Below are 22,940 nucleotides of genomic sequence, written 5' to 3'. Positions count from 1 at the left end.
ACACTGTGGCTTCCAAGGCTTGGGATGGACACAGCAGCAAGGGTGGGTACAGTGGGAACTAAAAGGAGCGTGGAAGCAGAAACCTTTTGAGAACATTTGCCCTTTAATTTGCATTTAAAATCAGTTTCTTTAAATATTTTAGTTACAAGTTCTGAATAGTGAAGACAGAGTAGATGCTGCAGGCACTCAGTATCAGCTCCCAACCCCCTCCTCCCCCAAGCCTTGCTTCTCTGCTCAAGATCCAAAGGGGCACTAAGTGGCTCCTGGTGTCAAGTGGCCACCGCCTCAGGCCTGGATGCAGCTGGATACAAAGTGATGAAGCTCAGAAGCTTCCGTGACAAGTATTTAAACTTGCTCCAGGCAATTCCAATGATTGTACCCAGACCCAAGGGACAGTATCACCTCAGAGGTGTGTTAGCATCTTGGGGCTGGTTTCAACCACGGTCCACCCTCCCCGAGACCCCGCGTTCTGCAGATGAAGCACTTAGGCCCCACTTAGGGCCATGATGCAGAGAAACAGCTGCCGCTTCAGTCCAAGTGCTTCCACCCAGGGCCTTTAAAAGCTCAAATCAATCCAAGCCAGTCCACAGGAAGCCTCCTCACCCCAACTTCACCAGGCTCTCCATCTTGGCACCACACCCTGTCCCACTGCCATGTGCTAGAATGGTTCCAAGCAGCCCAGAAAGGTCAGCACGATCACAGCTGTTATTGTGCCAAAATAGAGCTCTGATGGAGGATGGGCTCTGTTCCTGTCCTGTCTACACCATACTACCTCTGGGGGGGACTCTGTACCACCCCCTTTAACAGGGACCTACTCCCCCCTTCCCTGAGCCCCTGGCCTGTGCTTCCTGGACGAGGTAGAAGAGACATCCTAAAGTCCATGGCAGCAGAAAATGAACGTGTCCTTTAAGCAGCAAGCAGCACCTCTGGGCCTGTGGTCAATACCTCTACCTAGGTGGAACCAAGTGAGAATGTGCACAGCCAGGCCAGAGGCTGCCGTGAGCTTGGGAGACACCACATCCTCCGAGGCGGCTCTGGAGAACAGACTTTCAAAAGATACAAACTTGATCACATGGTCCCCAGTGGTTTCCCTATATATAGTACACTGGCACAGGGGAGAAGCAACATCACTTTTGCAAAAGACTACTGGGAGAAGGGGAGGAATAGTGATGAGCATCCACTATGGCTCTCTTTCCCTCAAGCCTCAAGATATTCGAGTGTAAGAGAAGGATGGAGAGAGGGGGAGGGCAGCAGAATACCACGAAAAAGACCTGTGGGTGCTGGTTACACAGTGCCCTGGTTTCCTTGCTTGAGGCCAACAACATGTGCCTGGCACCAGGGTAGCCTGGGACCCATGAGGGGACAGGGAGAAGACTGGTTTTCAGTTCCTGCATGGTTGGTGTGTAGGGGGTGTGGCTTCCTCCTAGATGTCCAGTAGTAGGACTCTGGGATCCTCTACCGCCGCCTTGATTTTGCGGAGAAAAGTTACTGCCTCTCTCCCGTCGATCAGCCGATGATCATAGGTCAATGCCACGTACATCATGGGCCGCACCTCCACCTACAGACAGGACAGGTTGACAGATTTATCTGCAGCAGAGGAAGCCCCATTGGAAATGGGGAGATGAGAAAGCATAGCCTACAGAGAAGTTTCCAGTTCCAGAGCTTTTCCTATTGATGTTGCTTCTGGATACTTATATTTTCAAAGACCAAGGTTTACCCTTAGTGCAAAGTTTTCCCATTCAAGAAAGCTTAACCAAGAAAATAGTTTCCTCTTGTGCCTTTTAAAAACATTCTTGGGCCGGCTGGTTGGCTCAGTTGGGTTGAGCACCCAACTCTTGATTTTGGCTCAGATCATGACCTCAGGGTCTATGCTCAGCGGGGAACCTGAGAAGCTCCCCTCCCACCACACACATGTCCTCCTCTCTCAAACTTTGAGGGGGAAAAAAAAAAAAGTCTCTGTTCTTTCATTTATCTGTTGTCTAAAGGAAAACTTTTCCCTTCAATTCTGGCAACTGGAAGTTTCTTCTTTAGGGTCAGAATTTTAAAAAGTAACTAAAGATCCTCAAAGTTCTCTGAAATTGTATGTGAAGTTGGGTATGTGAGCATTTTCAAGGGAGAAGACCTAGGATTTTTGGATTCACCAAAGAGTAACACAAAAAGGTTCTAAACAGGAGTCCCGGAAATATTTTCTACCAGCTTATCTTCTAAAGCCAGCTCAGGACCCTTTAAAACTTCATTCCCTCAATTCCCAGGAAACCACTAAACCTTCATACAACCTGGAACTTCGTAAAGTTCTTCATTGCTGTCCTCTGTTTCCCAGGGGCAAGGACGTTTCCAACTGTGTCCCCACTACCAACAGCACCTAGAGAATGGAGCTCGAGGACCACTCCAGATGAAGGAGCAAGCCACCTCAATTCCATGGTCTTCACACTTTAATTTGTATCAATCATCTGCAGTTTCTGCTTCATTAGGTCTGAGAAGGGGTCAAAGAATTCTGCATTTCTAACAAGTTCCCAAATGATGCGGACAAACACCATTTGAGGATCAATGCCTTAGCTATTAAGGAACTAAGAGATGGGACACCTGGATGGCTCAGCAGTTGAACTTTACTTTCACCTCAGGGCGTGATCCTGGGGTTCAGGGATCATGTCCCGCATCAGGCTCCGTGAGGGAAGCCTGCTTTCCTCTGCCTGTGTCTCTGCCTCTGTGTGTGTCTCTCGTGAATAAATAAATAAAATCTTAAAAAATAAAAAAAAAATAAAAAAAAAAGAAAAGATACTAAGAGATGGAACTCAGGACAGATTCGCTATAAATTCAGGCATGATTAATAGCTTTCTCTTATCTAGCTGCTAGGACATTAGCAGGGATAGTTCCTACCTTGCCTCCCACAGCCACTGGCCTATCAAAGATGCCGTGCATGCCCAGGATGGCCGACTGAGGGGGGTTGATGATGGGTGTTCCAAAGAGTGAGCCAAAAACACCTCCGTTGCTAATGGTGAAAGTACCACCATCCATATCTTCAATAGCAAGTTCATTCTTTCGGGCCTAAGAATGGAGATTTAATAACTGAAACGTAAGTGCAACCCAGCTTTCTCCACCTAAAGAGAGCCCAGAAGACTTCTGAGACTGACATTTCAACTTCTAGCTACTGTTCAGTTGAGATGCTTGTAGCCAGGGCTCCACAGAGGATAGGCACGATGCCTTAAGGACCTTTGCTTTCCCCAACAGGCCTCCCAATGTCTTCCATGACAGAAACACGCTAAGCTCTGCCAGAGAGCTAGCCTCTGGCTCCTGGGTGTGACTGCCAGTCTCGGGCTCTGCACACCTTAGCCAGCAGAGTGCAGCTCCCATTCCCTGACAACTGCCCACTGGGGAGCCTGGCCTTCCCTGACTCCTCCTCTCTGACCCAGCAGCTGACACACATGCTGCTTTTCCACTTTACCTTCTCTCCCAGTTCACTGATGGTTCGCTCGATATCTGCGTAATTCATAGCTTCCACATTCCTGATGACGGGAACCACCAGACCCTGATTGACGGTGAAAAGCAGTTTTCAGTTCCAAATTAATAGTGTCCTTTTTAACTATAACTCCCTTGTTTCAAGTAGAGGTTCTCCCCTCCCCATCGAGTATCTTAATTATTCAATATGATTCAGAGTCTAAAATACTTAGGCTTGACATTAAAAGAATGTGGTAGGGGGATCCTTGGGTGGCTCAGTGGTTTAGCACCTGCCTTTGGGACCAGGGCAAGATCCTGGAGACCCGGGATCGAGTCCCGTATCAGGCTGCCGGCATGGAGCCTGCTTCTCCCTCTGCCGTGTCTCTGCCTCTCTTTCATAAATAAATAAAAATCTTAAAAAAATAAAAAATAAAAGAATGTGGTATGGTCAAGAGGTTACTCTTTTACTGACTCCCTTCTGAAAAGATAGAATTACAGAAATGTTCTCTCCCCCAAGGGTCTGCTTTTTCATACAAAGTCAGTTTAAGATCAGAGCTCCCCACCTCTTTCCCTAACATACCCGTGGGGTGGCCACCGCGACACTGATGTCAATATAATCCCTATACACCACCTCTTTGGTTGCGTCATCAATCACTGTAAGAGAAAATATAGGTTACATACAACTCCCTAAGCCTAGGCTAATGTGGAAATACTTGCATTAACGAGTGAAAATCCACATGCTTGGTACAGTGTGGGCTGACCAACCAGTTGTAACATCTCCTAAGTGCCCTGAGCCCAAGCATAGGAGCACCCATTTTTAAGCAGCCATCAGAAGGGCTCAGTACACTGGTTCACACAGAACAGGTATGCAAGAAGTTCTCTTTAACTAACTCTGCCCAAACCCTCCCTTAACAGAGAATGGCTAGGTTTAAAAAGTGCTCCCAAGGGTCCTCTGGGTGGCTCAGTCAGTTGAGTATCCGCCTTCAGCTCAGGTCACAATCCTAGTGTCCTGGGATTGAGCCCCATCATTGTGCTTCCTGCTTGGCTGGGAGTCTGCCTCTCCCTCTGCCTTTCTCCCAGCTCATGCTCTCTCTCAAATAGATAAATAAAATCTTAAAACAAACAAACAAAAAAAAATAGTGCTCTCCAAAAGACAAATTAGCAAAGGGAGGGGTGGGAGTCCCATCCACTCCACTGCCTACTGTCAAGAGGTGAAGGAAGCCCCTTCTAGGAGACTCCAGAGGAAGCAGGGTAGTGTAAGACAGCAAACCAGCAGCTGAAAATGTAGGTCTAGTGCTCATGAGAAAATACAGGCTTGAGAATCTTTTCCACAGAAAGTCTATGTTGTGTTGTTAGGTCAGCCACCAAGGAAAAGCACATAAAGTGAGAAAGAGGCCAAAAGAACTTGGAAATGCCTACATGTACAGGCGGGCAGAAGAAAGGTATAGAGAGCCAATCAGGAAGTATGAAAAGAACAGAAAAACAAGGAGGTACATACTTGAGCAAAACAAAGACAGCCCTCTACCTACCTAGAGCACAACACACATGAAAAGGACTAGGGCTTCTGTTCCTAGATCTTTAGGGACGCTGGCACTGCTGAGGATTGCAAAAGTGTACTGTCCTCTAACCTTCCAGAGAACAGAGAAGTGTCTCAATAGGAAAGAGAACTGCTTGTTAGGTCAACATTTCAATGACGTAGGTGAGCAGAAAGGAAGGAAAATGAGCACCAAGTCCATGAAAAAGGGGCCAAGCCCAAGGCCTTCCACTGAGGTCCATCGACCAGAAACCAAAGGTCACCCTGGAGCATATGCCAAGTGGGGGAATCAGGCAGGAGCAAGGAAGAACATGGAGGCAGGAGCAAGATAGAACATGAGCTTCCACCCTGACATGAGAAGCCCTGAGAGCTGGGTTCAGAAATGTTTGCTGGCAGAGCAGCTGTCAAGCTATGAATTGGGAAGAAAAACCGTTCTGTCCAGCTAGTGGGTAGAAAATCATCATGATATCATTTCAGGAAGGTGAATCAATAAATATCTGGGCAAAGACACTCATGTTTTCACAGGTATGAAAGAAAAGTTTCGGTGTGTTGACCTCAGCTTTCTGTGTGTGGGAGCAAGTCTGTGTTTCTGCACACACCTCCCAGGACTGCTTCAAGTCCAGCCACCACAAACTCACCTGCATTTACAACAGGCTGCTCCTGCAAGGCAAAGGCTGAGGCTTTCACGAATGCTGACATGAAACCTAGTTTGAGGTTATGTTTCTTCAGAAAAGCATCTTTGTGCCGAGCCCTCATCTCCTGGATGTTACTGTAAAAACATATTACAAAACAAAGTGACCACAAAGCCTTTATTCTGACTTTCATACCTGTTTCTAACTCCGTGTACACACTGGGTAAGCATATCTGAGGCCCAAACGCTCCCTTACTCTGGACCATCTACCTAAGTTCAAGTTTTGAAATAGTCCAGCAGAGGTCAATACAATAACCTCGCTTCTCTACAAAACCTGGAATCAAAAAGAATTGGGTCCAATTAGTCTTTAAGGTAGGCTGAGCCTCTTACAAGACTCCTTATTTCACAAGTCACAGAATTCAGTGACAAATAATATGAATAAGAGATCACAAAGCACACCAGTATCCTTGCCTGGATGAGAAAGTGATTTCTAGCTACCCTAAAATCATGAGCTCTCTCTTCTAAAAAAAAATGCTTTAAGCATAAACAAAGTCTACAAGATAAACAATGTTTTTATTATTTGTTAGAATTAGGTCCAAAAAGCCTACCATACCTGATTATGACTTCCTTGTGACATTCTTCCTATCTCCTACTTACTGAAAACAAAAAAACCTTAAAAAAAAAAAAAAACAAACAAAAACCCACAGGTGTTTGGGCTCCATGTGAGCAAAAGCATCCATGACTATATATGGTCAGGCATATAGACCAGTGTTCTGTTAGGCTCATGGGAAAGTCAACAGACTCCTTTCTAATCTCCCCAAAGTTAGTTCCATATACTTGTTCCTTCAAACAGGTGCTAACACTCACCACATGTAAGGGCCAAGGCTGGGCATCAAGATAATAAAAACACCGCTCTTGCCCTTTCTATCAGTTTAATGGATGTGGTTTCCTTGGTATTTAGGAAGGTAGACATGTGTGGACCTAAGCTTTTAAAGTACAAGCAGCTGGAGCTTCTGGGAAGCCTTTGCAATATACACAGCCCTTGGTCATTTAGGATTAGTTTTCCACAGATGTGCCACATACATACTGCAGTTAGTGGGAAATGGCTTCCCCATTATTTTGCCACAGAAACCTCAGTATTTATCGGAATACAGTTCTGTGATGGAAATTGAATTTATCTCAGACCCAAATGCTCAGTTTCCCTTTCTCCCCATAATGGCCTAATTCATCATTAGCATGAAAGAGAAGATGGTCTAACTTTAACTCCCCCTTCAGACTGTTTGCCTTTGAAAAAGGAAGTTTCCCTAAGGGGGGGGTGGTGCTGATGAGGTTTAAATGTTTGTTTTCCTGAGTCTAACCTTATTTAATGCTAGGATTACCACCCTAAAGACATTACTGGTTCCCAAGACACAAGAGCTGCAGAAGAGGGAAAGAGATGTGATAAACATCTCTGCTCTCAAACCTGCCCAAATGCTATTGTCTGGTCATTAAGTAGTTTCTATTTCAGAGCTCTGCCCTTGGAGGCAGGGCCTGGGACAACAGGGCAGAGGAGAAGGTCTCAGAAAGGCCCCTGATGGGTAGCTGATCAGCACAAGACCCAAGGGCACTCAATCTAAACCACATTACCGACTACAGTGAGACCCCAGGCCATCATTAAGTGACACCTCGATTAGCTGCTGAAACGAGAGACAGCTGCTGCATTTACCTTCCAATCAAACCTGCTGGGCCAACTGCATCTCCCAAGGCCACAAATATTTACATGTTTTGTCTTAAGGAATGAGGTAGAATTTCAAAGTTCAATTCAATTTGTGTACAATTTGGCCCTAATGCACTGAAACATAAGCTGCAGCCTTTGTGATTCATTAGTCAAGGTCTTTCCCTATGTCCTACAAATAGGAAAGAGAGAAATCTTTGGCTTGAATGACATCCAGTCTTTTAAAGAAGCTTCACAAGAGCGTGGATGACATCTAGTGAAACCGGCCACAGAGCCCAACTCTGTGAACAATACCACAGCATACTGTCCATAAACCACTCGCTTCTCTATGCTTTTCAGATCCCTTCCAAAAGAAAACAAATATCCCTAATGAAAAGTAGGTTAGCAGACTAAACAAGAAAAAGCAGCAAAGGGATGACCTGAAGACTTCATGATTTACCTCCTGAATTAAATATAAACTCTTATGTCTGGCATTCAAAAGATTCTGAAGTATGGATCCAACTTTCTTCCTATTCTTTCCCACATAATCCTCACAGCAGATAATTCTCAAATGTGTCCTGTACTTTCCTGTGTCAGGTTCCTATTATTTATTTTGTCTGGAATGACCCTTCCCCACAACGCTACCTGTGTCAAAATGCTAGTGGACCTTAAGGCCTATTAAAAATATTTCCTCCAGGAAGCACTGTGAGACCTTCCCCTCCCCACCTCTACCCTCCATCTCAAAAAACAAATGATCTCATTCTCTCCAATTCATACTCTGTACCCTTCTGATATTTTTTCTAGATTTAACTTTGGGTATGTGTGGTTTAAGATTTATTTTGGAGAGAAAGAGAGCTCGGGGGTAGGGAGAGGCACAAGGGGCAGGAGAGGGAGAGAAAGAATCCCAAACTGATTCCCCAGTGAGCCTGAGATCCTGACCTGAGCCGAAATCAAGTGTCATTCAACCAAATGAACCACCCAAGTGCCTCTTGCTTTGTGTTTATCCAAATCAAATGGTGAGCTCTAGAAGGGTAGTGCTCTTTTCACTTATCTTTGTATGCCCCTCAAATACAATATAGCATCTTATACACAGTAAGTGCTCAAACACTGCAAAATTTAACTATATTCTGTTCCCTGCAGTGCTGACACTTGTACACATCAAAACCTTGAAAAAGGGGCAGCTGGGTGGCTCAGTGGTTGAGCATTTGCCTTTGGCTCAGGGCATGATCCTGGGGTCCTGGGATCGAGTCCCACATCGGGCTTCCCACAAGGAGTCTGTTTCTCCCTATGCCCTGTCTGACTCTCTATGTCTCTCATGAATAAATAAAATCTTAAAAAACGAAAAAACCTTGAAGAAAATGGGTAAGTCAACAGCTCACCAAAGAAATGGGTATACTAAATTTGCCCCTTTGGTTATACATTTTGAGGTTTTTACTGAAAAACACAACTTGCTTTCCATTTCATTATCACAGCTGGGAAAGGTGAAAGCTATGACAAGCCTGCACCTTTCCACCACTCAAATCTGAGAAACTTAGGAACGTGAATCAGGAGCAGTTGCTGTGAGAAAGCAGCAGGGTACTGGTTTCTGACTGAGCGTGCAATCAACTGGTTCTCCAACCCAAGGGCAGGCCCAGCTGCCCTCTCTCTACTTGGCAACTGGACACTAGTCATCAGAGTTTAACACTGTTACCAGCCTCATTTATTAGACATCACAAGATTCAGGTATAAAAGGCTAAGTTTTTTTAACTTACAGAGGTAGGCAATAGAGAACGAGACCAGCGGGTCACTCTTTCAGTCAACGAGCAGTGCAAAGTACCTCTTCTTGCTGTTTTGGAATCAACATTAGGTAGTGCTGGGGAAAGTTGAAGTGTTCTCCAAGAAAAAGGGCACAGGGAGTAAGAGTTCTCACCTCATGTCGATCTCATTGAAAGTAGTCAGCATTGCACACGTGTTCTGGGCCTCCTTCAGACGCTGGGCGATGCGCTGCCGCATCCTGTTCATTTTCTCCTGAAAACAGGACAAGGATTGATAGTCTGGGTTCTCTGGACCAAGCCCCCACCACTCATTCTAAGGGGGCACTCAGCTTACAAGGACCAGATGGCCAGACTATGATACCTAAGTACAGGAGCTCCAGGCTCTCTTTTTCCCGTGTGGTGGCCTTGCTCCTCTGAGCAAGGAGGTAGCCAGACAAAAACTACCCACTTAGATGCGACTGAGTTTGACCAAGAGTGGAAGTTCAGGAAATGGTGTGACTTTAAAAATCAGAATCAATTTATGAAAAGGAAGAGTGTGGTGTACGGCTAGTCAGCCCAAGAATCACTACAGATTTCTAGTGATAAAGACTTACATGAGAACAGCTACTTGTGGAATGGAAACAACAAACTTTTGAGGCTATAGTATTTTTAGGAGGTACTCTCAGGCAGAGGAACCCACACTCTTGACCATACTTCCTTGAGGTTTTACATCGGCTCCTGCCAGCTGCTGCTACCATGTAGCCCTCAGCTAAGTGTCCCGGAAGAACAGGAACAGGGCTCACTAAACCACCTCTCTGCAGTGTGTTACTGTGGGAGGGAGGGAGCATATAACTAAGCTCCCATTCCCTGCAAATATTTTACCCACCCAAAGGCAGTTCAGTGGTAGCACAACACGGGGGGGGGGGGGGGGGGGGGGTGCGCACACACTGGACAAGTGCTCAGAAGACTTGATGTTCTAGTCCTATCATATGTCCAGTATGTAACTATGAACAAGGCACTTCCTAAACTCAGTTTCCATGAACTGCCAACAAGTCAAAGGTAGGCACCACAATGCCCACACTCCACCAATCTCAACACTGTTCCCTCGGTCTCTTCCTGGAAGTGGTCCCTAGAGGCTTACCCGATGTTCTGAACGCAGACCCTTGCCAGCTCCTGGCTCAGCTACTGGAGGGGCAGCAGCGGGTTTCACCGCAGACACTGAAAACGAAGAGAAGGTACAGCTGCATCAGAAAATCAGAGAGGCAGCAGCTCTTTCGGTCCATGGGTCTTGTCCCCATGCTTTAATAAAACCACACTTTTGCACCAAAAAAAAAAAAGAAAAAAAATCAGAGAAACATTTACTAAGTGCCAGTGCTTTCATACTGTACTGTCACTTAATTCTTAAGACATTCGGAGGCATACTAGTACCATTCCCACTTTACAAACACATGCTCTGCTCAAAGAAGTTAAGAGCTAGCCTAAAGTCACATAGCTGTAAACAGAAAGCTGGGCTCCAAAACCCAGGTTTTCTCATACAAAGTCCCTCCCTTCCACAAAGCAGCCAATGAAGTCTGTTCGGAGCCACGATTAGTCTCAGATTCTGCCCTGTGAAGGAATGTGGCATTGATGAAATGTTCTTCTCCCACACAGAGACACATGGGAGGTGGAGGCTCACCTGGTTTGCTAGTAAGAGGTTGTGAGGGTGAGGGCATTGGTGGCATCTGAGTGGGTATGGATGCTGCAGGGGGAGGAGGAACTGCCGATGTTGCAGGCTCTGCTTTTGGGACTGCAGCAGCAGGAGCTTCAGCGGGCTTGGCCTTAGCAGGAGCAGCTGCAAAAAAAAAAAAAAAAACAAAGGCCATTGGCACTGTCTGGAATGAAAAGCAACCAAATCAGATGCTAAGCAAGGTTTAGCAGAAAAGCTCCATCTCCAATCCCTTGACAAATGCTAACCGGGTATATACAAGGCACTATGATATGCACACATTGATATAAGGCACCATCCTTCCGTTCCCCAGGGCTCCTATATGTCCTACATTACGTAACTGACTTAATTCAGTTGCCTTCCTGATTTCTCAAATACAGACTGATCAAATTTAGAAAGTACTTTCAAAGCACCTACTAAGCCCATGGCAATGTAAACTACCAAGTAAAAGAAACCCAATGGAGGATGTTGATACACATACATAGAAGTAACACATTTCTAGTAATAGGAGTACTGACAGCCTCATCTTCTATTTTAAGATCACATATGGAAGAATTCTCTTAACTATTAAAAAAATAAAAGTTTAAATAATCAAAATCTCATAGTTCAAAGCATTTCATCTAGCATTAATGCTCATAAACCACAACTTTAAATTAGATATTCATTTTGATTTTATCCATCTGTACATATCTGGTTTCATATTTAAATCAGAAAAATATTCTTTTTGGGGGCGCCTGCCTTCAGCTCAGGCAAGAAGCCTGCTTCTCCTTCTGCCTGTGCCTCTCTCAGTCTGTGTCTCTCATGAATAAATAAATAAATCTTAAAATAAAAATAAAAATAAAAATACTCTTTTTAAGGAATGATCAGAAGATGGAAGAATTGATCTTATTCCCTTCTACTGCACATTATTTTCATTCTGGGCTTCTGGTCTTACTCTGATCAATCTCAATGATGCAATCTACTATCTCTCTCCTTAACTATTTTAGGATAATGAAAAAGAAACAGACTTTAGTAGTTACTGAATTTAACTAAGAATCAGAAAAATATTTTCTTATCTAATCTCTCATATTAACTGTAAAGTGCCATACAAATTCATTTCCTATTTCTCACTTCTTCCCTAGAGAAAGAGCAACATTCCCTAAAAATGTTAGGAGAGAATAGATGTGAAAAAACCATGCTGACTTCTCCAGAATAGACACCATGAAATATTGCTTCTTACTTTAGAATAGTAGTTCTAAGCCCTTGCTGTGTATCAAAATCAGTTGGAGAGCATTAAAACAAAACAAACTAGGATAACCAGGATCTGAAAACCTCAGATTTAATATATCCCTGGACCATGGGGTCTAGGCATTTGTGTTCTACATATATTTTAAGATTTATTTATTTATTTGACAGGGAGCGCACACACAGCAGGGGGAGCAGCAGGCAAAGGGAAGAGAGAGAGAAGCAGGCTCCCCACTCAACAGGGAGCCTGACAAGGGGCTAACTCAGGACCCTATGATTATGACCTGAGCCAAAGGCAGACCCTCAGCTGAGCCAAGGTGCCCCATAAATTTTTTTGTTTTTTAAGATTTATTTGTTCATGAGAGACACAGAGAGAGAGGCAGAGATGCAGGCAGAGGGAGGAGCAGGCTCCATGCACGAAGCCCGATGTGGGACTCATCCTGGGTCTCCAGGATCATGCCCTGGACTGAAGGCGACGCTAAACCGCTGAGCCAAAATAAAAAATAAAATTAAAATTAAAATTAAATTAAAATAATTAAAATTAAAATTAAAATTAAATAAAAGACCACCGCTGAGCCACCCGGGCTGCCCTTTTTTTTTTTTTTCCTTTTGAGACACACACACAGACACACTATCTTAAGGAGGCTCCAGACCCAGGGTAAAGCTCAATCTCAGGACCCTGAGATCATGACCTAAGTGGAAATCAAGAGTTGGTCACTTAACTAACTGAGCCACCCAGGTGCCCTGCATTTGTCTGTTTTTAAACCCCGATGGGATTCTGATGCCAGGGATGGGGAGGGGGGAAAAAAAAAAATCACTACCTTAGACTCTTCTTCATTCTATTATATCTTTAAAAAAGGGCTAGCATGGGATACCTGGGTGGCTCAGAGACTGATCAGCTGCCTTCGGCTCAGGGCATGATCCCAGGTCCAGGGATCAAGTCATGGCACTGGGCACTCTGCGAGAAGCCTGCTTCCCCCTCTGTCTATGTCTCTGCCTCTCTGTCTCTTTCTTGAATAAATAAAATCTTTAAAAAAATAAAAAACAAAGGTCTAGCATAAGAAACATACATGGAAAGAAAATTATACGTTTTTTTTTTTCTTTTTAAATACTTTTCTTCTAGAACTTGGCATTTAAACTACCCTCTATGTAAATATCACCTGTCTTAGTCTCTCAACTAACAGGAGCTGGAATGCCAAATAACCTCTGAGGTATCAAGGTATTAGTACATTATGCTCAGCCCCAATTCCAAGGGGGAACACTGGAGACCTTGACAACCAGGAGAACTTCTTTACCGCCAGTTTTCCTGAGTGTGAAAAGAGGAGTGCCTCCTTCTACTTTTCCCCCATCAGGTACCAAAAGAGCTTCAATCACGCCATTTGCTGGTGATGGAACCTGCACAGATGTCTAGAAAACAAGGACAGATTGTAAAAGAGTCCAAATCTTTACTCAGTATTAGAAAATTGTCTAGAATCTCAAATATGAGTCACAACACAGATATTAGACTCTGCTTATAGAAACACCAAAGCCACACTTTCAGAGTAATGAAAAGTTAATGCTATTGTGAAGATTCACCCTTTGTCTTTTTTCAGAAACAATGTTCAGTTAATGTGTTTCCAAGTGATACACAAAACAAACCAAAACAGTTCATGCACGTGCACATACACATGCTACAAAACTAATTCTGCTAAAGTACATAATACATATATTGAGAATAATCCAAAATTAAAACTTTTAAGTTTTTCTTTTTTAATAAGCTATTCCAACACTTTTACAATTGAGGTTAGAGCAAGTTAAAAATTATCTTTAAACAGTTCACAAGTCCATTTGAAAAAAAAATTAGGTTAAACCAAGAGGAAACCATGAAAAATTACACTAACATAGGACAAGCCTACCTTGTCAGTTTCAATCTCACAAACCACTTCATCTTCTGCAACAGTATCTCCAACAGCTGAAAAGATAGTCAAAGACTACCTGTTAAGGGGGGACGTCTCCAGTAGCCACAAAATCCCTTTTGATAGGTGTGTTACAAGCCCCCTTTCCTATAGTGTCAGGAAAAATTACATTGCATGTAAAGAAAAGGGAGGAACCCAATTACTGGGGTGGGGGTTGGGGGGAGTCGGCAATGACAATTTTATTAAATATTTAAACTTAAGAAGGAGTAGAGCCTAAAAACTTACCTTTCTCCCACCTGACATCTCCCTCTGTGACAGATTCTGCAAATGCTGGGGTTTTGACTGTAATCACATCATCCTCTAGGAAAAGAGAAAAAAAAAATTCAAATGTAGTCCGTATTTCTCCTTTTTAATTAAACTCTGTTCATTGTTGCTCTTCCCATTAAAATGCCATTCCCAAGAAGGCAGGGAACTGAAGGCAGGTACTTACTGCACACAGCTGTAGTTCTGAAGAAGCGAACACTGAAGACACTACTGTTGTTAATACTACAGAAAAAACATAAAAAAGTAAACTCCTTTAGCAGGTGAACCACTCACATTGTAGTCTAGACAAGGGACCATGGACCACTTGCCCTTAAAAATCAGTGATTCTCAGCCAGGGGTGCCTGTGAGTGTCATCTAGGGAACCTTTTTCAAAGCCTTCATGTCCAGGCCCCAACCCCAAGGATTCTGACTCAGCAGGTCTACAGCAGATCCTGGATGACTTGGGTACCCAAGGTAGTAAACTCCTTGGGTGAGTCCATAACCCTCTGTTGCAGTGAAATGCCAGCTCGCACAAAATAGAGATTTTTCACTGGGTTCAGTGAAGAAAAAGATAAGCATCTTGGTCCTTTGCACACCCACCAAAAGGAATTAGCCTCCCCATTAGGTTTTTTTTCTTGACCAAATCTAAGTACAATAAATTGTGTGCCCTCAGAGTACCTGCCATTGTGCCACAAACAATGAAATTTCTGTCTGCGGGATTACAGACTGAGATAAGGCAGCAAGATGAGACAATTAACTCGGAATTAAAACAAGGTGTTATAGGCCAGGGGTGGGGAGGGAGCAGAACCACCAAAACACTCCTATGATCTCTCCTAGTCAGTTCTCTTGCCAGCAGGCAGCACATTGGTTCATTCTGGACTCATTCAAGAGACCAAGGGATTTTCTGATACAATACTAACTTCAAATAATGTAAACTAGAGAAGGATACTATGTTGTATGCGCAAACCATTAACGCTGGTTAACTCTGGAGAGTGGGAGATGCAGATATATACAGTACCTATGGTTATCTATTATATACATACACATTTTGGGAGAGTGATCTGGACCGATGGGGACTTTCACTTTCTACACTTCAGCATTCTCAATATTCTACAACAAGCACCTTTATAATACAGAAGTAAAACAGATTTAAGTTGCCATTTGATATTTTCACTTTTGTAATGTCAAAATAACTATAAGATTTATTTAAAATCAAGGGGGAAATGTACATTAAAAAAAAAAAGAGAACAAAGTGACTGCATAAAGTTTATAACCACGTGTTAAGTGTTCATGGACAAGAACTCATGGTAGTTTGTAATCCCCAGAGACTGCCTTGTGGGACACTCAAGAACCTGGAGTGGAACTTGGGGGCACTGTAGGACAAGGGTAAAGTCTTTTTACTGTTGAATCACAAAAAACTGAAATGTTTTAATGATAAAAGGTTTTTTAAAATAAAGTGAGTACTTTATTCACAGAAAACAGACAAAAGACAACACAAAAATAGTTATTAGATTAGGGTGATCTCACTCCTTAAAGTGTTTTTTAAAAAATAATTTACTGGGGCTCCTGGGTGGGTCAGTCAGTTAAGCGTCTGACTTTGACTCAGGTCATGATCTCAGGGTCCTGGGATTAGGCCCTGAGTCAGCCCCATGTCAGGCTCTGTGCTCAGCAGGGAATCTGCCTGTCCCTCTCACTCTCCCTTTTTGCCTCCCCACCCCCCTTGCTTGCTCTCTGATAAAATTTTTAACAATTAACTTTTAAATACTTTTTGTATTTATTGCCTCAAAATTTGTGGTTGTTCCACTTTCCATTTAAATTGCAGGTGGGGTGGGGGTGGGCACTCCAGGGTGGTTGAGTCGGTTACACAGTTAAGAATCTGCCTTCAGCTCAGGTCATGATCTCTGGGTCCTGGGATCAAGCCAGCCGCAGGGCCTCCCTGCTCAGCAGGAGTCTGCTTCTGCTTCTCCCTCTGCCTCTGCCCCTCTGCCTGCTCGCACAAACACCCACACTCCCTCTCATAAATAAAATCTTTAGGGATCCCTGGGTGGCTCAGCGGTTTAGCGCCTGCCTTTGGCCCAGGGTGTGATCCTGGAGTCCCGGGATCAAGTCCCACGTCGGGCATGGAGCCTGCTTCTCCCTCTGCCTGTGTCTCTGCCTCTCTCTCTATTATGAATAAATAAATAAAATCTTAAAAAATAAAAATAAAAATAAAATAAATAAAATAAAATCTTTAAAAAAAATTTGCAGATGAGTAGCACGTTTTGAATCAGTCTAACTTCTAATTTACAAAAGTATTAGATGTCCACTGTATAATATTTGGAAACAGCAAAAAAATATTCTGTACAGTAAAAAACAGAATCCTTTTATAACCTGTGTTTTCCCAACTTATCATAGCATGAACATGTTAATAGGACACATCTTAACCAATTCCCTGTTGTTTGGCCATTTTGAGAGAAATGTGGGTATACCAGGAATTCTTCAGCATAGATTATTAGAAATGGAATTGTTTCATCAAAAAACATACACAGTTCAGGGATGCCGGAGTGGCTCAGCGGTTGAAAGTATGCCTTCGGCCCCGGGTGTGATCCCAGTCCTGGGAATGAGTTCCGTATCAGCCCCCTGTGAGGAGCCTACTTCTCTCATTCCCTGTGTCTCTGCCTCTCTCTGTCTCTCATGAATAAATAAAATCACAGTTCAAAGACTTCATGAATGCTAACTTCCCTCCAAATATAACACAGAAATTCATACTTAGTACTAAGTACATCATTTTCTCAATTGAAAAAATCCCATTGTGATGCACAATGAAGGAACTAATCGGTGACCCTTCATTTTGAAGAGGCTCCCTAGCCAAAACATAGCTGGACAGTGGTTTAACAGATAACTAGAGAGCATCCTCTTACCACTACTCTGAAAATACTTGGAATGCAAAGCAGCATTAAGCAATACTCATAAGCAGAAATTAATCTGGAACACACGAGTGGCCTTTCTCCAAACTGTCTTATGCAATAGTAGCATTCTGAAGTAGTCGAAGTCCCAGGACTCAACTGACTCATCTTTTGCTTTTACTATTTCTGAAATAACTATGCTACCAAGAGAATGCTCTAAATCTCCACAATAGGGCAGCCTGGGTGGCTCAGTGGCTTAGCACCGCCTTTGGCCAAGGGCCTGATCCTGGAGACCCGGTCCTATGTCAGGCTCCCTTCATGGAGCCTGCTTCTCCCTCTGCCTGTGTCTCTGTCTCTCTCTCTCTCTCTCTCTCTCGTTCTGTGTCTCTCATGAATAAATAAAATCTTTAAAAAAAAATAAATCTCCACAAATGTTAATTTCTTTTGGCTGCACTTGTATCCAACCAGAATACTTTATTTTTTTTTAAGATTTTAATTATTTATTTATTCATGGGGGGCGGGGGGCAGAGACACAGGCAGAGGGAGAAGCAGGCTCCATGCAGGGAGCCCGACATGGGACTCAATTCCGGGTCCCCAGGATCACACCCTGGGCTGAAGGCGGTGCTAAACTGCTGAGCCACTAGGGCTGCCCATCAACCAGAATACTTATGAGTAACCTTCTATCTTTTCCCATAAAGAGAGGGTTCCAACCTCACTTTCATTACAGTCTAAACATCTGAGGACAAGCACACTCCAGGACCAGCACCTGACATGGGGCTGAAGCTTAAGGTACATCACACATCATAAACCAACATCAAGGTCAGATCTAAAGACTCAAATAAGCACCTTGATTATCTAGGCCTGGAAGCCAGTGAAGAAAGCAGATGGTCAAATTTAGAACCGGTGTCTTAAATACCCCATGGCCACACATCTGTGCTCCCCAGAAATACTTACACAATCTTCCTGCTGTCAGGGTAACCTGGTCCCTGACATAAGGAGACCCCTGTAAGAAACAAAACAACTCTTAACCAATAACTCTTATACAGGATACCTGCTGGGATTGGAAAAGAAGTCTGTTCACCCCCTAACTCTGACAAAGAGCAAGATCAAACGTAGGCAACAATATAATCTTTATCATGCAGAGTCCTGCTTCTCAATGGCCCAGAGCAACAGGTATGTGGGGCGGGGAGAGTGGGTTTGTGTTTGAAGAAAGGGGAGAATGCTAAGGGCAAGGCCTGAAGTACTTTTATAATCTTATTTACCTTAAAATTCATAAACTGTCATTATCCCTATATGTTTTCATAATAAAACCTCCCTACTCCCTCAAGTGTTCAAATATAATTGAAGCTTCAGAAAGACCCATGATGGCTTATCCTGTGACTACACAGAGCCTAATGTGAGAAGCAGTGGGCATGTTTGGTCTGGGTTTGTTTCCCTGGTTACCTAAAATGCACTGAGCTGGAAGTCGTACTACATAAACCTTAGTAGCAAAGACTGGGCAACCAAGAGCAAATCTTTCAGTTTACCTCCTTCCCATGATCTTCCCATGAGTCTTCCCCTCTGGTCAAACTCAGCAAGGTGGGACACTCTTTCAGCCTACCAAATGTCCTAATCACAGAAAACTGCATTTCCCCAACTGACAACTAATTACAGCTAGTAACAGCTGTCGCCTCCCATGGACATATTTTTCCAGAGGTCTTATTTTTTTCAGATCTATTAACAACTCTTTTTAAACCCTGGGTTCAGGAAGCACCAGAGGAGAAAGAGCTCTCCCTTGTGCTCCCTCCTCCCCAAAATCTCCAGTGTTTCGGAGTCAAGTAAATCACGTCCCTGTCCAGCCGTCAACGCCTCTGCAGTAGAAATCCCAAGTATAATGTATCTTTGAGCTAGAACTGCCAGCAGCCCATACTGAGTTGTGGAACCCTGAGTCCAAACTAGAGTTCATCCTGCAGCAAGTCTCATTTATATAGTGCTTTTGGGTTTATAAAAAACTTTCACATAATGACCTCATTTTGATTTTCATGTCTCACAACTCCCTAAAGTAGAACGACCATCTGCTTATTCCCACTTTATATATAAGCAGGGCTTCTGGAGGTTTCAGGGACTAGCCCAAGGTGAAGTCCTGAGCCCCAATGCAAACCCCAAGTACAAGGTTCTTTCCTTTGTCCTGCCAGTCTATAAGTGGAGAAATCGTTTACTTTTAGGATTCCTAGTTTAAAAGAATATTTATTATTGAGAGTCCACTACGAGCCTACACCCTGCTAGGTGCCTATGATCTCATGACTCTCAGAATAAAGTCCAAAAACTTTACCCATTCCTGTCCTGTCCAGCCCTCCCTATCTTTCTAGCCAGACAGGCTTCCTTTCCATTTCTATGACCAGTCAAGTCCCTTCCTGCCTGACAACCTTTGTACAAGCAATTCCCTTTGCTTGGTATATTGTTCTCTTCGCCGACTGTGACATATTCTTTAGAGACTTGACTTAAATGTCACTTTTTCAGGGAAGTCTTTCACTGATATCCTCACCACACTCTCCACCCTTCCCAAGCTGGGCTATATCCCACCCTTTCATTACACCCTGCACTTCTCGCTTATAATCCTCACAAGGTAAATGTGTCCTTCTGTGTGCATAAATGTGTATTTGCTGTCTCTCCAGCTAGCCCATAAGATCTGTGAGGGTAGAGACCATCTGTACCCCTGTCACCCAGCACAGAGCCTGGCACATACTAAGAACTCAAACGATCTGCTGAGCACGAGTAAACGACATCACGGTGGGTTAAGAGTTTAGGCTGAGGAGTCAGGTAGACATGGCTTGACCAATAGGTGGCTGAATGACCTTGGCCAAGGCACTTACCCTTGGATCATGTGTTCGTAAAACAGAGAGAATACCCCTTATTGTCTCTTGACGATTAATTGCAAAACGCACAAAAAGCACCCAGAACCATGCTTGGCACACAGAAAACTCAACTCATCCAACAAATATTTATGCCGGATGTCTAAAAAAATTATTGGGATGAAATCTAAATTCCTTCCACTTGCCTCTACACCATCTTCAGTCGCGCGCCATTTCTTCCTCTAACCAAAATTCTCTGGTTAGGTCACTTTTTTTTTCCAGTTCCAAAACATTGCCAAGCTCTTCCCTTCTGCAGGGACTCTGTCCGCGCTATTCCCCTTTCCTGCTCTACACTGAACTCGCCCTATGTCACATCCCCCGGGGGCTGCAGCTCTAACTGCTCCTACTAAAGAGGGCCCTTTCCTCCACCTTCATCTGTTTCCACCTCAGCACTTAACCAAAATTCATGATCCCTCACTTGCTTAGCCATTTATACTTTGTGTTTTTTTCCCCCAGACCGTAAAGCTCCAGGAGGGGAAGAACTGGTAACTAACTGCTGCATCCCCGGGGAGTGCCTAGCACAGTGCCTGACAGGCAGTGGAAATTCGGTGGACTCCGTGGCCAAACGAATAAACAAACGGCCAGCTGTTATTAAACAGCACTTTGTTTCAGTCCCCGGCGTGTGGAGACACCTCGGCCCCGCCGCTTCCTCACGCACCGCTCTGCCCAGGGGAGCATGGTAGCTGACGGCAGGCAAGGGCACAACTTACCAGGCAGGGAACGTCTCCCTAGAGGGCAGTTCCCCTGTTGAGAAAGAAGACATTATCGACGTCACCCGTGATGAAAGGAGGGAAGAAACCGCTTTCTAAGTACAGCCTCGAAGCTGTCCAGGTGCCAGTGACAGGTGAATCCCGGGCCTCCAGAGGGCAAGCGCGACAGCCGGGGGGCGCTCCTTCCCAGCCGGCACCCCGAACCCGCCGAGCTCTCCCAACTTCCCACAGCGCTGGCGCCCGCTGACTACCGGAGGGAGAGGGCGGGCCCTGGATGTAGCCCCGGGACTCCGCCGCGCCTCCTCCCAACTCGGAGTCCCGCGTCCGGACGGGCGCGGCTCTGGGCTGCTCCTCCGCCCCGGCGCGGACGGGGGGGCGCCGCAGGGGACGGGGCCCGGCTGCCTCGGGAAGGCGCCCCCGGGCCGCCCAGCGCGCGGCCTCCGCGTCCCGGTGCCCTTGGTGCCGGCTCGACCGGCGCGCCGCGCCCCTGCTCCCCAGGCCGCCCCGCTGCCCGCCGGCGGGTTTCTCACCCGCCGGTGCCCCGGCCCGGCCGGGCCGTACCTTCTGGAAGGCAGAGAGCGAACGGCTGAACGCCCGGGACACGCAGCGGGTCCGGGACAGCATCGCGGCGGCGGCGGAGCCGAGGGCGGGCGGACACCGGATATAAGGCCCGGCAGCGACCGGAAGCGGGGCGGGCCGCGGTACCCGCCGCGCGGGGAGGGGTGTTCGGAGCGAACCACTGGCGGGCGGGCGTGGGGGGGCCGAGGGGCAGCACCACGCGGCCCCAGCCTCGGCTCGCGGGTCTACGGCCGGCAGCCCCGCGCCGCGGCGCGCTCTCGGAGTCCGCTGCGCTGCCTGGCGGCCTGGGCCGCTCCTCCCGGGGGTGCCAGCGACCCCCCGGAGACCAGGCCGCCCTCCCGGGCCTCTCCGCGGAGTCGGCTCTGAGCTTGGCGCCAGCCTCTCCGAGGACCCCGGGACCCCGCGCCTTTCTACCTCTGCATGGCCGGAAAAGCGCGGGAAGCGGGCAGGGGTTTTGAACCCCGGGCCTTGCCAGACACGCCTGCCCGATCTTGTACTTGGGTGGCCTTGGGCTAGTGACATTGCTTCCCTGAGCCTCAGGTTCCTTAAATATAATTAAAAAGCAAGAGTCACTTCCCTGCCTCCCTAACCCCAGAACAAAGAAACAGCCCAAAGGAACCTCTGAAGGGTTCCCATTGCCCTTGTACCAGAGGATCACCAAGCAGCCTTACTTCTGGTCTTCTCTAGTCCTACTCACACTCGGTCCAGCCAAGCTGAATGTTCCCCATACATCCTGTGCATTTTGGAGGTGGTTTATTAGTCACCCTATATCCCTAGAATATAAACCACTAAATTAGGGACCTTGTCTGTCTTGTTCACTGCTATATTCACAGCATTTGGAACAGAAACTGGCATAGGCAGGTAGGTGTGTAACAACCATTCTGCCTTCCAAGTGCAAACACATAGCTTCCGCTCCCCGCTTTTAGTTTTCCCTCCCCTTAAATGGCCAGGACCCTGAACATTCACCTTTATAGCTCACCTTCCTTTTCTTTAAGATTTTATTATTATTTTTTAAAGATTTTATTTATTCATGAGACACACACACACACACACACACACACACACAGGCAGAGGGAGAAGCAGGCTCCACGCAGGGAGCCTGATGTGGGATTCGATCCCAGGATCACGCCCTGAAGCCAAAGACAGACGCTCAACCGCTGAGCCACGAAGGCGCCCCTTAAGATTTTAAGTAATCACTATGCCCAAGGTGGGACTGGAACTCACAACCCCAAGATTGAGAGTTGCAAACACTACCAACTGAGCCAGCTGTCCCTATAGCTCACCTTCCTAATAGAAAAGGCTTTCTATAAACTTTGGTGGAATTGAGAATGAACGAATGAATGAATGAGCCACTGGTGCCTGCTCATATTGTTTTCTTCAGCTGAGTCATCATCATCTTGCCTGGTCCTCAGGCACCTTTATGGTGCCTTCACTCATCCAAACTCTGAAAGCACTTCCACTGGAATTCTGGAGGGAGGGGCAGAAGCCCTAACTAGAAATGGAGAAAACTTTCTTGCCCAGCTGCTGCCCCCATCACATACTTAGCATCCTTCACCTGGACTACTTTTAAAATTATATTTACATTCAGTTAATTAACATATAGCGTATTATTGGTTTCAGAGGTAGAGGTCAGTGATTCATCAATCTTATATAGCACCCAGTGCTCATTACATCATGTGCCCTCCTTAATGCCCAGTTACCCCATCTCCTCACCCCCTGACC

General features: G+C 45.5%; 1 protein-coding gene across 1 annotated transcript; it reads right to left on the bottom strand.

Moving 5' to 3' along the window:
- Positions 1–84: 84 nt before the first annotated feature.
- On the bottom strand, positions 85–21,322 carry DLST (dihydrolipoamide S-succinyltransferase). The gene is made up of 15 exons (XM_077910005.1): positions 21,201–21,322; positions 20,640–20,673; positions 17,993–18,041; positions 14,341–14,396; positions 14,136–14,210; positions 13,851–13,906; positions 13,251–13,362; positions 10,702–10,857; positions 10,168–10,244; positions 9,203–9,300; positions 5,608–5,738; positions 4,016–4,089; positions 3,443–3,526; positions 2,878–3,045; positions 85–1,558 (listed from the first exon to the last, which is right to left on the bottom strand). The coding sequence occupies exons 1-15, from the start codon at positions 21,261–21,263 to the stop codon at positions 1,424–1,426; spliced, it is 1,368 nt and encodes a 455-aa protein (XP_077766131.1). The 5' UTR covers positions 21,264–21,322; the 3' UTR covers positions 85–1,423.
- Positions 21,323–22,940: the final 1,618 nt, after the last annotated feature.

Source organism: Canis aureus, chromosome 9 (assembly GCF_053574225.1).
Source record: "Canis aureus isolate CA01 chromosome 9, VMU_Caureus_v.1.0, whole genome shotgun sequence".
Classification (NCBI taxonomy): Eukaryota; Metazoa; Chordata; class Mammalia; order Carnivora; family Canidae; genus Canis; species Canis aureus.
The sequence above is the reverse complement of the archived record's forward strand: the minus strand, read 5'-3'. Positions and strand labels throughout refer to the sequence as shown.